This window comes from Oreochromis niloticus, unplaced genomic scaffold (assembly GCF_001858045.2).
Source record: "Oreochromis niloticus isolate F11D_XX unplaced genomic scaffold, O_niloticus_UMD_NMBU tig00002171_pilon, whole genome shotgun sequence".
NCBI classification, from domain to species: Eukaryota; Metazoa; Chordata; class Actinopteri; order Cichliformes; family Cichlidae; genus Oreochromis; species Oreochromis niloticus.
In genome coordinates, this window is record NW_020327588.1 from 1 (window position 1) to 13,851 (window position 13,851).

The 13,851-nt window shown below is 38.0% G+C and overlaps 1 protein-coding gene across 4 annotated transcripts; it reads right to left on the bottom strand.

Moving 5' to 3' along the window:
• Positions 1 to 8,478: 8,478 nt before the first annotated feature.
• LOC102077223 (uncharacterized) lies at positions 8,479 to 13,221 on the bottom strand. 4 transcript variants are annotated; one of them, XM_019353933.2, is made up of 15 exons: positions 12,956 to 13,218; positions 12,650 to 12,789; positions 12,211 to 12,436; positions 12,023 to 12,098; positions 11,620 to 11,900; positions 11,502 to 11,537; positions 11,321 to 11,394; positions 11,145 to 11,222; positions 10,671 to 10,876; positions 10,491 to 10,590; positions 10,231 to 10,393; positions 10,023 to 10,129; positions 9,805 to 9,949; positions 9,541 to 9,667; positions 8,479 to 9,390 (listed from the first exon to the last, which is right to left on the bottom strand). In XM_019353933.2, the coding sequence occupies exons 1-15, from the start codon at positions 13,001 to 13,003 to the stop codon at positions 9,233 to 9,235; spliced, it is 1,965 nt and encodes a 654-aa protein (XP_019209478.1). In that variant the 5' UTR covers positions 13,004 to 13,218; the 3' UTR covers positions 8,479 to 9,232. The 4 variants fall into 4 exon arrangements, with proteins under 4 accessions (XP_019209478.1, XP_019209481.1, XP_019209479.1 ...); XM_019353936.2 differs by having other exon boundaries at positions 12,650 to 12,713; positions 12,956 to 13,215; XM_019353934.2 differs by lacking the exon at positions 12,650 to 12,789 and having other exon boundaries at positions 12,956 to 13,217.
• Between the last annotated feature and the right edge of the window lie 630 nt (positions 13,222 to 13,851).

A 13,851-nucleotide genomic window follows, 5' to 3' on the forward strand; every position in this document is an offset into this window, starting at 1 on the left:
TTATACTTTTTTTTTGCTGATTTTCTTTTCATTTAACAATTACATTTGAGGGACACTTAGCATGTTCAGGATTTTTTCAGCTGTCCATTTTGCTTTTCCAATTTTTCTATTTAAGTTATTACTATTGTGCTAAGTCATAGCATTTCTGCTGCTTTTCAGTATTTGTGCTAAATACAGCATTTCTGCTATTTTATAAGATTTGTGCTAAATATAGTATTTCTGCCAAATATAGTATTTCTGTCAAATTACAGCATTTCTGCTATGTTGTACTGTTTCTCTAAATCATAGTATTTCTGTAATGTTTAAGAATGTTTGGTGTTAAGGTTCAATGTTGAGAGAGGAATCCAAAAATAACCACAGATCCGGTCCGGTGTGCAATTAGACAGCATTTTATAAACACATGTGTGAGTCCGACGCTGTGCAGATTTCAGCGTCGAACTGAACTTACATCATTAGACAAAGGCTTTATAGGGTTTGCAGTCTTCCTGTTACCAGGCAGACTAAACAAAGCATACGTCACTCAAAACCACAATGACTCTTAACATAGTCTAAAACAACATCGTTGCGTCGACGGCAGGTGCTTCCTGTCTCCATCCTGCCCAGGCTTATCTTCCTGGAACATCAAGTCCATGTTCTGCACAAAATGTCACTCATACAGGCACAACTTTGCAGTTATAACTCTTACCTACTAACTGAGTTATCTGTGTGTGTGTGCACGTGCGGGGGCGCGTGCATGCTGTGTACTGCGTACGTGTCATGACCTCTCGTATATATGTGTCTGTATGTGTGTCTCGCCCTTAAATGCTCTCTTTGCTTTCAGTTTCACTTCTGCAAAAGCCTGCAACTTCAAAGCCTATAACTTCCTGTCTCTGCCCTCTACACAGAAACACTGAGATCATAGAAGCATTAAAAACATTTAAAATTATAGATTCAACTCAACCGTTTAAAGTGGTTCTTCTTGGACCTGTAATAAAGACTAATATAATACCCATATATTTGAACATCTGAATGCCCCTGAATGCAACATCACTATTAACATGAAATGGTAATGATGATTATAAAATAACAGCAAATAATAGCAGTAAATATTCCTACTCCTCTCACTCCGGAGGGAGTCATAACTTTTTATGGATTTCCACAGAGACCTGAAAATTCCATGACTGTTCACCAAAGCCTGCTGTCTCTTACGGTGAAAGAATGATATCTATACTCCAAATAGATTTAGAGTTAGAAAGCGTTGTTTGAGGGCAAGTCAAGGCAGATTTCACTTGCCTCTACTCAGTTATGGTGCATTAGAAGTCAAATATCTTCAATAATTCATATTTTAATGATAAATTGTCAACACTTTAAGATTCCCCCATCTCTTCTGAACAAAACGGTGTAAGAATGACCATTCTAGCCCCTACGGTTAGGAAATTATGGCCATTTGTTTGAGAGGAATCCTCACTATGAGAAATTCACTGCAGAAATCCTGTCTCTGTGCTCTGTGTGTGTAAAAACGGCTGCACCTGTTTTGGCGGGAAAAAGTACACAGCCTCTCTGATTGGTGGATTCAAATTTAGCAGCTCCCAGGCTGCTTGACTGACCTAGAAACTTGATTTTCTCTCCCTGTGTGTGTGTGTGTGTGTGTGTGTGTGTGTGTGTGTGAGTGAGAGAGAGAGAGAGAGACAGAGAGAGAGAGAGAGAGGGCGAGAGAGAGTTTTTATGGGAGCATCTTATTGTATGATTTAAATTCAATATATTTAGACTGGTTGACTGAATTTGATCCTGTGTGTGTCTCTCTGTGCTTGTGGGACTTTTTGCAGCTGTCCATTTTGCTTTTCCAATTTTTCTATTTAAGTTATTACTATTGTGCTAAGTCATAGCATTTGTGCTGCTTTTCAGTATTTGTGCTAAATACAGCATTTCTGCTAAATCATACTATTTCTGCTATTTTATAAGATTTGTGCCAATACAGCATTTGTGCTAAATCATACTATTTCTGCTATTTTATAGGATTTGTACTAATATAATATTCTGCTTAATTATAGTATTTCTGCCATTTTATAGTATTTGTGCTAAAACATAGTATTTCTACTAAATGCAGTATTTCTGGGTAATCATTGTATTTCTATATATTTCTGCCAGGTCCCCAGGGAGTCAGTCCTAATATTCAAATTTACATATCAGGACCTGGACGGCTTCCCAGCCAGCCAATCATATCTGAGACCTGGCACATTTAAATTTGCATATTGGGGCATTCATGGCTTCCCAGCCAGCCAATCATATCTGAGTCCTGGCACATTCAAATTTGCATATTGTTCCTTCATGGCTTCCAGCCAGCCAATCATATCTGAGTCCTGGCACATTCAATTTGCATATTGGACCTTCATGGCTTCCCAGCCAGCCAATCATATCTGAGTCCTGGCACATTCAAATTTGCATATTGGGACCTTCATGCTTCTCAGCCAGCCAATCATATCTGAGTCCTGGCACATTCAAATTTGCATATTGTGCCTTCATGGCTTCCCAGCCAGCCAATCATATCTGAGTCCTGGCACATTCAAATTTGCATATTGGGACCTTCATGGCTTCCCAGCCAGCCAATCATATCTGAGTCCTGGCACATTTAAATTTGCATATTGGGACCTTCGTGGCTTCTAAGCCCACCAATCATCTATGTCATATATCTCTAATATTTCATATTTTTATTTTAAATGGTCAGCATTTCAAGATTCCCCTATGTCTTCTGAATAAAATGGTCTAAGAATGACTGTTTTAGCCCCTACGGTTAGAAATTTATGGCTGTTTGTTTGAGGGGAATTCTCACTATGAGAAATAGAATGCAAAAATCCTGTCTCTCTCTGTGCTGCATGTGTAAAAGCCTGCACTTGGTGCACCAGTTTTGGCGGGAAAAAGCACACAGCCTCTCTGATTGGTGGATTCAAATTGAGAAGGTCACAGCTGTTTGACTGACCTAGAAACATGCTGTTAACAGCCCCTGTTCACTTTCTGCTGCTGCTGCTGCTATGTGTGTGTGTGTGTGTGTGTGTGTGTGTGTGTGTGTGTGAGACAGAGAGAGAGAGAAAGGGAGGGCGAGAGAGAGTTTTTATGGGAGCATCTTATTGTATGATTTTAATTCAATATATTTAGACTGGTTGACTGAATTTGATCCTGTGTGTGTCTCTCTGTGCATGTGTGTTTCAATATGTGTCCATATTTGTGATTGTGTGACTGTTATACTTTTTTTTGCTGATTTTCTTTTCATTTAACAATTACATTTGAGGGACCCTTAGAATGTTCAGGATTTTTTCAGCTGTCCATTTTGCTTTTCCAATTTTTCTATTTAAGTTATTACTATTGTGCTAAGTCATAGCATTTCTGCTGCTTTTCAGTATTTGTGCTAAATACAGCATTTCTGCTATTTTATAAGATTTGTGCTAAATATAGTATTTCTGTCAAATTACAGCATTTCTGCTATGTTGTACTGTTTCTCTAAATCATAGTATTTCTGTAATGTTTAAGAATGTTTGGCTAAATATATTCTTTCTGTTATCGTATACTATTTCTCCTAAATTCTTGTATTTTTGAGAAGTTATCGTGTTTCTGGTAAGTTACAATATTTCTGCTAAGTTCTGCTATGCTATTGTATTTCTGCCAAGTATTATGTTTCCTCTAAGATATTGCAGTTCTGCTAAGTCACTACATTTTAGCAAAGTTCCTTTGCTTCTGCAAAGATTTTACAATTTCTGCAACTTTTCAGCTTTTTCAGCTAGTTTCAGCAGAAAGCTTCAGCTTTAAAGCATCCACACTGCATTTTCGCAGGAAATGCAAATTTTTCTAGTTGTGTGGATGCCCTTAAAGGGCTTCCACACTATTGAGATCCTGTTTCTCTTTATTGTGTGGATGCCCTAAAGGGCTTCCACACAATTGTTTTCCTGTTTCTCTTTATTCTTTATTATTCCTGTTGCTTCCGTACGTTTTTCGGCACTTAACTACTCCTCCAGTTTTCAGCCGATTTTCTCAGTTCAAACTCTAAACTGTTCTGCTCTTTCTGCTAATTCCAGCTATGACTTTTGGTGTTCATTACTCTTATACTTTTTAAAATATTACACTTTTTTCCTTTAATTTGTCCCATTGAAATGAATGGGAAACTTCCACAATTCTGCTAAAACTTGCTTGTCTTTGAAACTTAACTACGTTCTCATGCTTTCACCTAGAAACTCCATTCAAACTTTAAAATGTTCTCAGATTATTGGGCTATTCCTGTCTGATTCAGCTTTTTCAGATCTTCTACCGTTTTAATCTTATCTCTCTTTAAGTTTTCAGTTGCAAAATTGTGATTTTTCAGAAAATACATGCGTTGCTATGGTTGCTATGCAATTAAGTCAGAGTGAGTGCTGGTCCGTTCTGAATTTTCTCTTCATGTCTAAACAACTTCTTGCTACTCCCTCAATTTCCACTCAACCCCCACAAATTATACATCAAAACGTAGGTATTTTTGCTGGCTTTCAGAAAATGTCACTATCTTTATTGTGAGATTTACCGTTTTTTCGCAATTTGTCTCGGAGTGACACAAGGTCTGACAACTCCCCATTCAAAGTCTATGGGGAGGTTTTGAAATTCAGATCTGAAATTCTGTAACGGGAGGCATTTTCAAATCGCCATATCTCTTTAACAAAGCAAAGTTAGGACATAAGGCTTGTGCCAATATATCTTCAGACACTGCTGACACTCACAGTGGAAGCAGTTTTTACATTCATCTTACCGTTGAGCAATGAATTACGGTTGTTTGAGGGGTGGAAATCTGTCCTCCTCTCAGTCTTCTAACTCTGGAAATGAAGCCGTTTCTTCTCTCGTCATAGCTCCGCGACAGAGGTAGAACGAGCTATGAAAATCGCAGTCAAAATACACCAAAGTCCGCTGATTCACCCAGTACAAGAATTATGCTGCTAGCCCTCCTAGTTTTTGAGTTACACGACGTTTTGTAACTCCAAAAAACGGCGTTTTTCGCCTCTCACCGCGATCTATTTTCTGACTGCCCAAGTATCTGTCTTTCAGACCGCCGCCCCCTTTCCAGGTGGCGCAATCAGTAATGACACGGCTCTGCAGCTCAAAGGTCGTGGGTTCAATCCCACCTTGGTCCACGTTTTTTTTTCACTACAAATTTATACACTATCACAGACCTGTAATTTATATTGCTAATTTATTACAATTCTGCAAAGTTTTATGATTTTAGCAGCTTTTCTAATATGGACCTCTCCATGGATATGGCGTTATTTCAGTGCCACTATTCTGAGCGCACGTAAAAAAATATTGCAAGTGCAAGTGTTGCATTTTGAGGAGAAATTTATTTTGAGCGTACAAAAGCTGAATTTGAGTGAACAAAATTCATTGCTGCGTGCAAAAAATGTATTTCAGTGTTTGCGCTTATCCATATACACACACACAATAGCACCCCCTCTCGCTCAGTTTTTCATTTGCGCTTGCTCGCAATGTGTTGCTTGCGCTCACAACATTCTCTGCTGCAAGCGCTCAACTCTCTGTACACCGTTATAAGTGTGCCACAAAACCAACCAATCACAGACTTGGTTTCAAAAATTCTGATTGGCTCTTACAGTCTCCAATCAGCTCGCTAGCTGCTGCATTCCGGAAACAGTCCGAAATGTAGCTAAATCCAGCTAAACTCAATTTAACCCCAATTTGCGGATAATATCTTTAATTATTTTATTTTAAAATATATTATTTGTTAAGACTATCGTTGGTGTAGTATAATGTAGTTGCATTATACAACCATGCCAACTGACTCTCCAAATTATATTTGAGTAGCTCTCTTTTATGTCGTCGAATACTGAACAGCAGCACGAAAACAACATGTCCCGGCCACATGTAAGTAATATAAAATCATTTTGTACATTATTATTCGCTTGATAACTGACGTTAGCTAATTTGCAAACTATGCAAACTTGAAAAATGATGTACCTCATGTAGTTCGTTTTATGGGTTGTTTATTTTTGTCTGAGATACGTCATTTCATTGTATTTTTCTAACTACTTGTCCATGTTTGCTGCTTTTAACAGGACATACTGAGACAGCAAATGATGCATAGACTCCTCTCTAAACTGGAAGCTGCTTTAAACCAACAACCACTAAATCTGGATTATTTGGAGTTCTTGACTCGTCATGAGCTTGTTCTGTTTGAATCTTTCTCTCAGCAAATAGGTGGTCTGTCAGAGATTACAGAGGCTCTACAAAATGTTCATCATCTGGTTCAGTGTGAAATTAACATCACCTCTGTGGGAATTATTGAACTGGAAACAGAAGTTGGTCTGGGACCTGGCCACCCCAAAATCGTACTAGAGAGAGAAAAACTGAAGAACTTGTTGGACACTCGGCTGCCAGTCAGCTGCATCGCTAAATGTCTTGGTGTTTCAAGAAGAACAATCTTCAGGAGGATGCAAGAATTTGACTTGTCTGTGAGAGGAACATACAGCACAATGAATGACCAAGAGCTGGACAACATCATATCGACTATCAAAAATCAGATGCCAAATGCTGGCTATCGAATGGTTCAAGGACATTTGGTTTCTATGGGTCTCCGTGTTCAGTGGTGGAGAATGATGGCCTCCATGCATCGAGTTGATGCTGTTGGGATCTTCACACGGATTACAGAACTAGGCTGTGTTGTGCGAAGAAGCTACTCGGTGCGAGGCCCTCTCTCCCTTGTCCACATAGACACAAATCACAAGCTAATAAGGTAAAATACCCACTTATATAGCTCTAATAAAAGTTGGGCAGAAAGATGCACGTTATACTTTAAATCTGTTTTAATCAACCTTATCTGATAGGTCTTTCAGTGTGTTTATAATATTTTAAAAAGCACTTCATATTGTAATATTAAGTAAAAGGATTACAGGATGTGTAACAAAAGCAGTAATATTGTTAATTGTAAATTTTCTTGAGCAATTATTTACACTTTGTATATCGATATTTTCCATGATAACAAGCCTATCAACACATAATATGGTAAGTGCTACTGAAAACTTAAAAAAAAATCATGACAAGGGAACTAAAATATTTAGTCTCATTGAACTTATCCACTTTCACATATAAAAATGTTGGTATTATTTTCAGCACACCTGACAAGTGTCCAGTTTAAATCAGTGGCAAGTTTGGTTACTGAAAAATGTATTTTCAATGTCTTACATGTTCTGCAAATCAAGCCTTAGTGAGATTGTTTTCCCTCTGAAACAGGTACAATGTTGTGATCTTTGGTGGAGTGGATGGCTACTCAAGGAAGGTAAAATTTAAACTGTTATGTAGAATATTTGGTAGTTTTGAAATGAGAGCTGTATTAGGTTATTTTTTTATGAACATCAATTATTCAGCAAGCCAACATAGTGGACGATTTGCAATTTAAAAAAAAAAATTATAATCAGTTCTTTACAAAAAAAAGGTTCAACTAAAAGGCCATTTTTATTTTTTGATAAGTACTACCAATATTGATATATAGACTACTCAAGCTTTGAATTATGGTTTTGAACATAGAACCGTACAATGTTCCTTGAACACTTATTATGGAACTGCATTATTAACTGAAAAACTATACATGATCTGAAACCAGATCTTTAATTTTCCATTTGTTTTTACTGCAGGTCCTGTACTTGGATGCAGCAACTAACAACAGGGCAAAAACTGCATTCTCATTTTTCCTGAGATCAGCCCAGCTTCACGGCTTGCCATCAAGGTTTAATGCCCTGATCAAATTTATATGCTAGCAACAAGTTTCATTAAAGACAACTTCCTTAAAAATGTATTTTTATCATAGGGTTAGGGCAGATCAAGGAGTAGAAAACCTGGACATTGCACATTTCATGTTTGCCACAAGAGGAACAGGGAGAGCGAGTTTCATATCTGGAAAGAGTGTCCACAATCAGAGGTTAGTCTTTTGATGTTTTTTTTATATTATTATTGACTGCATGGGTAGATTGTTGTAGCAGTTCTGATATTGATTTAAAGCATATAATACCATAAATCCAAATTCAAATGTATTTACAGAGTAGAACGACTTTGGCGTGATGTCTGGATTGCAGTCACTAGCAAGTACCATGATGTTCTTCACTCACTTGAGGAGGATGGCCTGCTTGACATTTCAGATGTCATTCATCTCTTTGGTGTCCACTACATCTTTGTCCCTCGACTCCGAGCAGATCTTGTCACCTTTGTTGGAGGATGGAATAATCATCCCCTCAGGACAGAAGGTGGTCTCACTCCTGAACAGCTCTGGTGTATGGACATCTACAAGAGCTGGACGACGGCGAGAGACTTGAGGTACCAGATCATAGTTTTTTGCTCTTCTGAAACTCTGCTCTTCTGAAATTAACATATTAAACACTTGTGGCACATCTGCGAGATGCTTCTGGTGATTTTATACATTCTTGCCTATCAATTACCACTAATGTAAATCACAGTAAGAAGAACATGAAAACAAAGGCATTCTTTTAAATTGTTGTATTTATTGGAAAAAACGCTTACACAAAATAACATTACTCCCAAAAGTACCTATTCTGGAATAATGACTATTATATATGTTTGTGGATTTGAAGGAGCTTCAGGATCCAGGTATTGACTGGGAGAGTGCTGTACTGCAAGAAGAATCTAACAGCACAGTTGTGGTTCCTGAAATTGAATGCCCACTGGATGAGGAAACCCTGGAGGGACTTCAGAGAACAATTAATCCCTTGGAACATTCAGAATCTTACGGTCGTGACCTGTATATACAATTCTTGCTACTGGTGTCAAACCAACAGTGACACTTAAGATGGACGTGAAAGTCAACGCTCTTTGTTCTCAAATACTGGATTTCTTTGTTTCTTTGTTGAAAGATTACAGATTACAATTCAGATTACAAGTAGACAATCAAACAAAGCACTTGCTTATTATCTATCAACGTAGGACCCTACACAAAGTTTTGAAGTCTTATCATTTTCATGAAACAGCTACGAACATCTTAACAGCTAATGTTTAGAAACATTTTTACTCATTTAGTTTCCAAATTACAAGACAACAATGTGTTAAACTCTGTGGAATCCACCACCATATCTAACTGCTGCACTCATTATGGTTTTAAACATTGTGTAAGTGTCCAGATGCTGCACTGGAAAAGTCACAGTACAAGTGCATGCACTCACAACTGGGTAACAAATTGAGTGATCTCCCAGCCGCTCCTTACATTCGTGGTCAAACTTGCATGTTATTTTGAAATGTCTCTTTTCATCAGGAAGGATGGAACATGGGACTGGCCGGTCATCCACTGGAGCACATGCTGGACAGCAAGAGACTCTGATTTTTCACCACCTGCACCGCCTGTGTTTCCATCTGTGATGTTTGAAAATGTTTCTGAAGTCTTTTCTAAATAAAAGCAATCTGGATTACAATGTTTTAAATTAACAACTAAGAATACTTCCTAGTGCCCTGTATGTTAAAGCAAAAATATTTAACAGATGCATACGGTATATATACACAATACTATAGGTATATACAGCTAATACTATATAGTACCTGATGCTTCAATCTCCTGCAAGAAATCTTGCAAAAAATTTATGATCTTCCTCTCAGTTCTCTCCCTAGATGTCCCCTTTTCACTGAAATGTGGTTGGCAGCTCATCATAATGAAATCAGCGTCTGGCTGTAAATAAGGAAATAAAGTAGATTATATTATAGATATATTGTTCATTCAAAACTAATAAATAAATACAGGATAACTACAGTACAGATAAGTGGACTGTCTTCGGATCAGACTGAAGCTGCTATGTTAATACTTACTTTGAGGATTTTCCCAGGCACAAACAAACTGTGGCAAGCTTCAGGATTTACAGCCATCAGGTTCACAAGACCATACAGTTCCATGCCCTTTCTGAGCTGCTGTAGCATTGGAATCAGTCTTGTTGTAGAGTGTAAGACAATGGCACTTAAAGAAACAAAACAAAATGAAAAACTAGTTGGGGATGGGTTAATGATCTCTCTGACTTTTTCTCGCTTACCGTATCATGCTTTCCTTACTATCCATCTTTATCTGGTTTGTGTATCCACAGGTGACAATTTCATCAGCCCACAACATCAGAGACTGTATGTCTGCTGCATCTTCAACCTGGAAATGTATAATGTGAAAGAGGAAATACAGAAGGTTAAAAGTGTTTAAAACACCATACTCATAATATATCATGTGCCAGAGCTAAACCAGGTGCTCACTTTGCTGATGAGCAGGGAAGATTCCACATCTGCAACATCCTCCTTAGACAGACAGCTGAAATCAACCTCTCCTGAGCAGAGGAAATTGTAGCACCATTCTTTGAAAAAGGCAGGAGATGGGCCTCCTTGGGCGAGGCTGACTGCAATTATTTCACCAACAGTTCTGTGTAGACAAATGATTATAATTCATTTTCAGGTAACATTTACAAAAATATCGGATGCGTATTAAATGTAATACACAAAGCTCGTATGTAACCAACCTGAAGTTTTCATTATCAAGATCGGTCAGAGAATACTTGGGGTTTTTGCCCTTGTTCTCAGGTCCTTCAAAGAATCTGCTTTCAATACCTGAAATCATGTCTTTCATACAAAAAATATCCGCATTTTTAAGTTATCCATTATTTTTGACACTAGGACAAAACAGGTAATAGGCAACTCACCACTCAAAAACTCTTTCCTAAGTGCTCCTGTATCCACGCCTGCCTCTCCAATGAAAACCACCCTAAGAACACTGGTGGGAGATGCAGATTTTTTTCTCTGCCACTGGAGAATGCCTCTGTCTGGAAGGTCTTCTCTGTCCACACACAACTTAAATTCTGTTGTGGTGTCGACTTGTTGTTCAAGGCAACGCAATACATCTTCCACGCTTAACAAAAACAGGGTAGAAAACATCCTAAGTTCTCAAAGAAAAATAATCATCTTTAGATTAAAAGAGGCTACCACATTAAACTTGATTAGAACTTATCGCAGCATGTTCTGTGCAACAATCTTTAACCATAATTTAAAGTAGTGTGATCATAAAATGTTTTATATGAAATTAAAACCCAGCTATTGTTTAAAAGATCTTACACATAATTTTAACAAATGGTTCTGCATAATAGTGTGTATATGAACTATAATAGAGCAAAGATTACCTGTCTGTTGTGCATACTGAAGTTTGAGTTGGTGTGCATGTAGTTTGGTCATTTTCTTCAGGCACCATGCATTGAAAGCTGTTGACGAAACAAAGTAAAAAAAAAAAAAAAATACATATGCTTGCGTGGACTGTTACTGATTAACATTTTTTCATAAACGGCTGAAAAAAGATTACCTATCCCCACACAGACTTGCGTGGACTGTGATCTCATCTTCAGGAAAGTCCTTAGTGCATATTGGACAAATAACCTACAATTTCAAAAAGGGGGTACATGTTATGCATAGTGGGAAAAAGATCATTACCGATACAAAATTTATTGTAGTTACTATGGTTTTTAGTAATTTGCTAGGTTTACCTTGCATTTGCTTTTCACAATGCATAACTCAGATTCCTGCAGAATTAAAAAACAGTAATTGTGATACTATATTATTTAATTAAAATTGCTCATTTTGACTTCATCAAAATTGTCTCACCTCATCATCAGTCTCATCAGGAGAGAATTTTCCTTTGCACGTATTGATGTGTACTGCAAGCATCTGCAGAGGCATAACTTCATTACACTGGTAACATAACTTCTTTGGCATCTTTGAAAAGTGCTGTGAGTCGGGAGGTAGAGGAGATGTGTCTAATGTTTCCTGAAGAGGTACAATGTAAAAAGTGGATTTGCCACCTCCTGACACAGCTTTCAGTGTTTTGACAGAATATCCTTCTGTTTCAGGTGGAATTACAGTGAGCTTTCGTCGACCACTCCCACCTTTATTGACAGAAAGATAGCACAAACAATCAAGCAGCAAAAGTATCAACTACATAATTCTAATGCAGTATGAGCACGCAAGAATGCCCAAAACACACATAAAAACTGAATTAACAACAAACCTGTTGCCTTATGCAAGAGCCATCCTCCACAAAGATATTCCATTTTTGGAAAGGTTTCTTCCAGAAGTCTTGAAATCTTAGTTAAAAACACAGTTAAGCAGAATGAAACACTAAATGGACTGTGGCATATGATTCAGGCTAAATGCGTCTGCCAATGACTTATTTTAATACTGACTATACAACCTTACCTCTGCATGGTCACCATCTTCTGGAAGAGACACGGTTTGTCTCCCCATGCCAGCTTGTAGGAGTTCAAGCTCCTCAGCTGGCAAAGGAGTGTAGGATGTGTTTTTTGACAGCAAATAAAAACTGAGGCCTGTGGTCTTACTGCCTGCCTTGACAAGCTGTTTAGTAGATGTTAAACATCTCTTTTTACCACGGCTCAAGTTTGATTTGAAATGTCCTGGAAATGATCTGTGGGATGAAAATGCATGAGTTTAAAAAAATGCAGTGTTGCATAACATAAGGGTTATTGTTTAATAAAGTTATTAAATATGACACCAGTCCTTAATAGCACATTTTAATTTAGAAATCAATGTTGATAAATCGATAAACCAAATAACTGTAACAGAAAAGATTGCAAAACGTTTAGAAAAAAAAAAACACACACACAAAAAAAGCTAACACCTTGTCATCTCTTGCTGGATAGTCAGAGTTCTAGGCTCCGGCTGCCCACTCTCTGTTGGCCTCCCTGAAGGATTTGTGGATATGTTGTTAAGCAGCAAAGACACCAGATTTCTTACTGCTGACTCAACTGCACCATTACCCTAAAAAGCATGATTGGGATACACTGCCTCAGTAAGACAACTACGCTGGTAATTACCCATTAGGCTAGCTTAAACTCTACAGCTGCATCTGTAACTACAATTTCACGGCATATTAAACAGAAAGGACAGCAAATTACTAAATTCACACAAAAAAAATTAAACTCACCTGATACTGTGGTGTAGTATTATTGGAGCCATTATTTGATTCTGCCATCTCTTCTTTGGCTGCAGAGTAAATCAAAACTCCCTCTATCTGCAAGAAGCGAGGCTGAGTGGACAGTGTTTCCGGTGTCCGGAATGCAGCAGCTAGCGAGCTGATTGGAGACCGTAAGAGCCAATCAGAATTTTTGAAACCAAGTCTGTGATTGGTTGGTTTTGTGGCACACTTATAACGGTGTACAGAGAGTTGAGCGCTCGCAGCAGAGAATGTTGTGAGCGCAAGCAACACATTGCGAGCAGCGCAAATGAAAAAACTGAGCGAGAGGGGGTGCTATTGTGTGTGTGTATATGGATAAGCGCAAACACTGAAATACATTTTTTGCACGCAGCAATGAATTTTGTTCACTCAAATTCAGCTTTTGTACGCTCAAAATAAATTTCTCTTCAAAATGCAACACTTGCACTTGCAATCTTTTTTTACGTGCGCTCAATATTTTTTTACGTGCGCTCAGAATAGTGGCACTGAAATAACGCCATACATGGACCGCTCCATGGCAGAAACAAATACACAGCCTGATGAAGCAGACTGAGGCAGTACCTCCGATTGGTGAATTTGAGCAGAACCAGGTTGTTCTTTCATTTCATTTCTTTATTTATTTCACACATGGTTCAACAGTGTTTCTTTTTCTACATACAGAACCTTCTGCCTCTTTTCAGCAGAAATTCTGCTCATTCACCTCATCTCTTGTGTTGGAGTGCCCTCTTGTGGCGCCTTTTGGGTAGTGCCTTAGTAAACATGAACACTGCAAAGAAGTGGTATCAGACTGCTTTGTAGTGGAGGAATTTGTTGCCAGTTTCTTTCATCTTTAATCCGTATTCATGTTGTAATGTAGTAACTTTTGT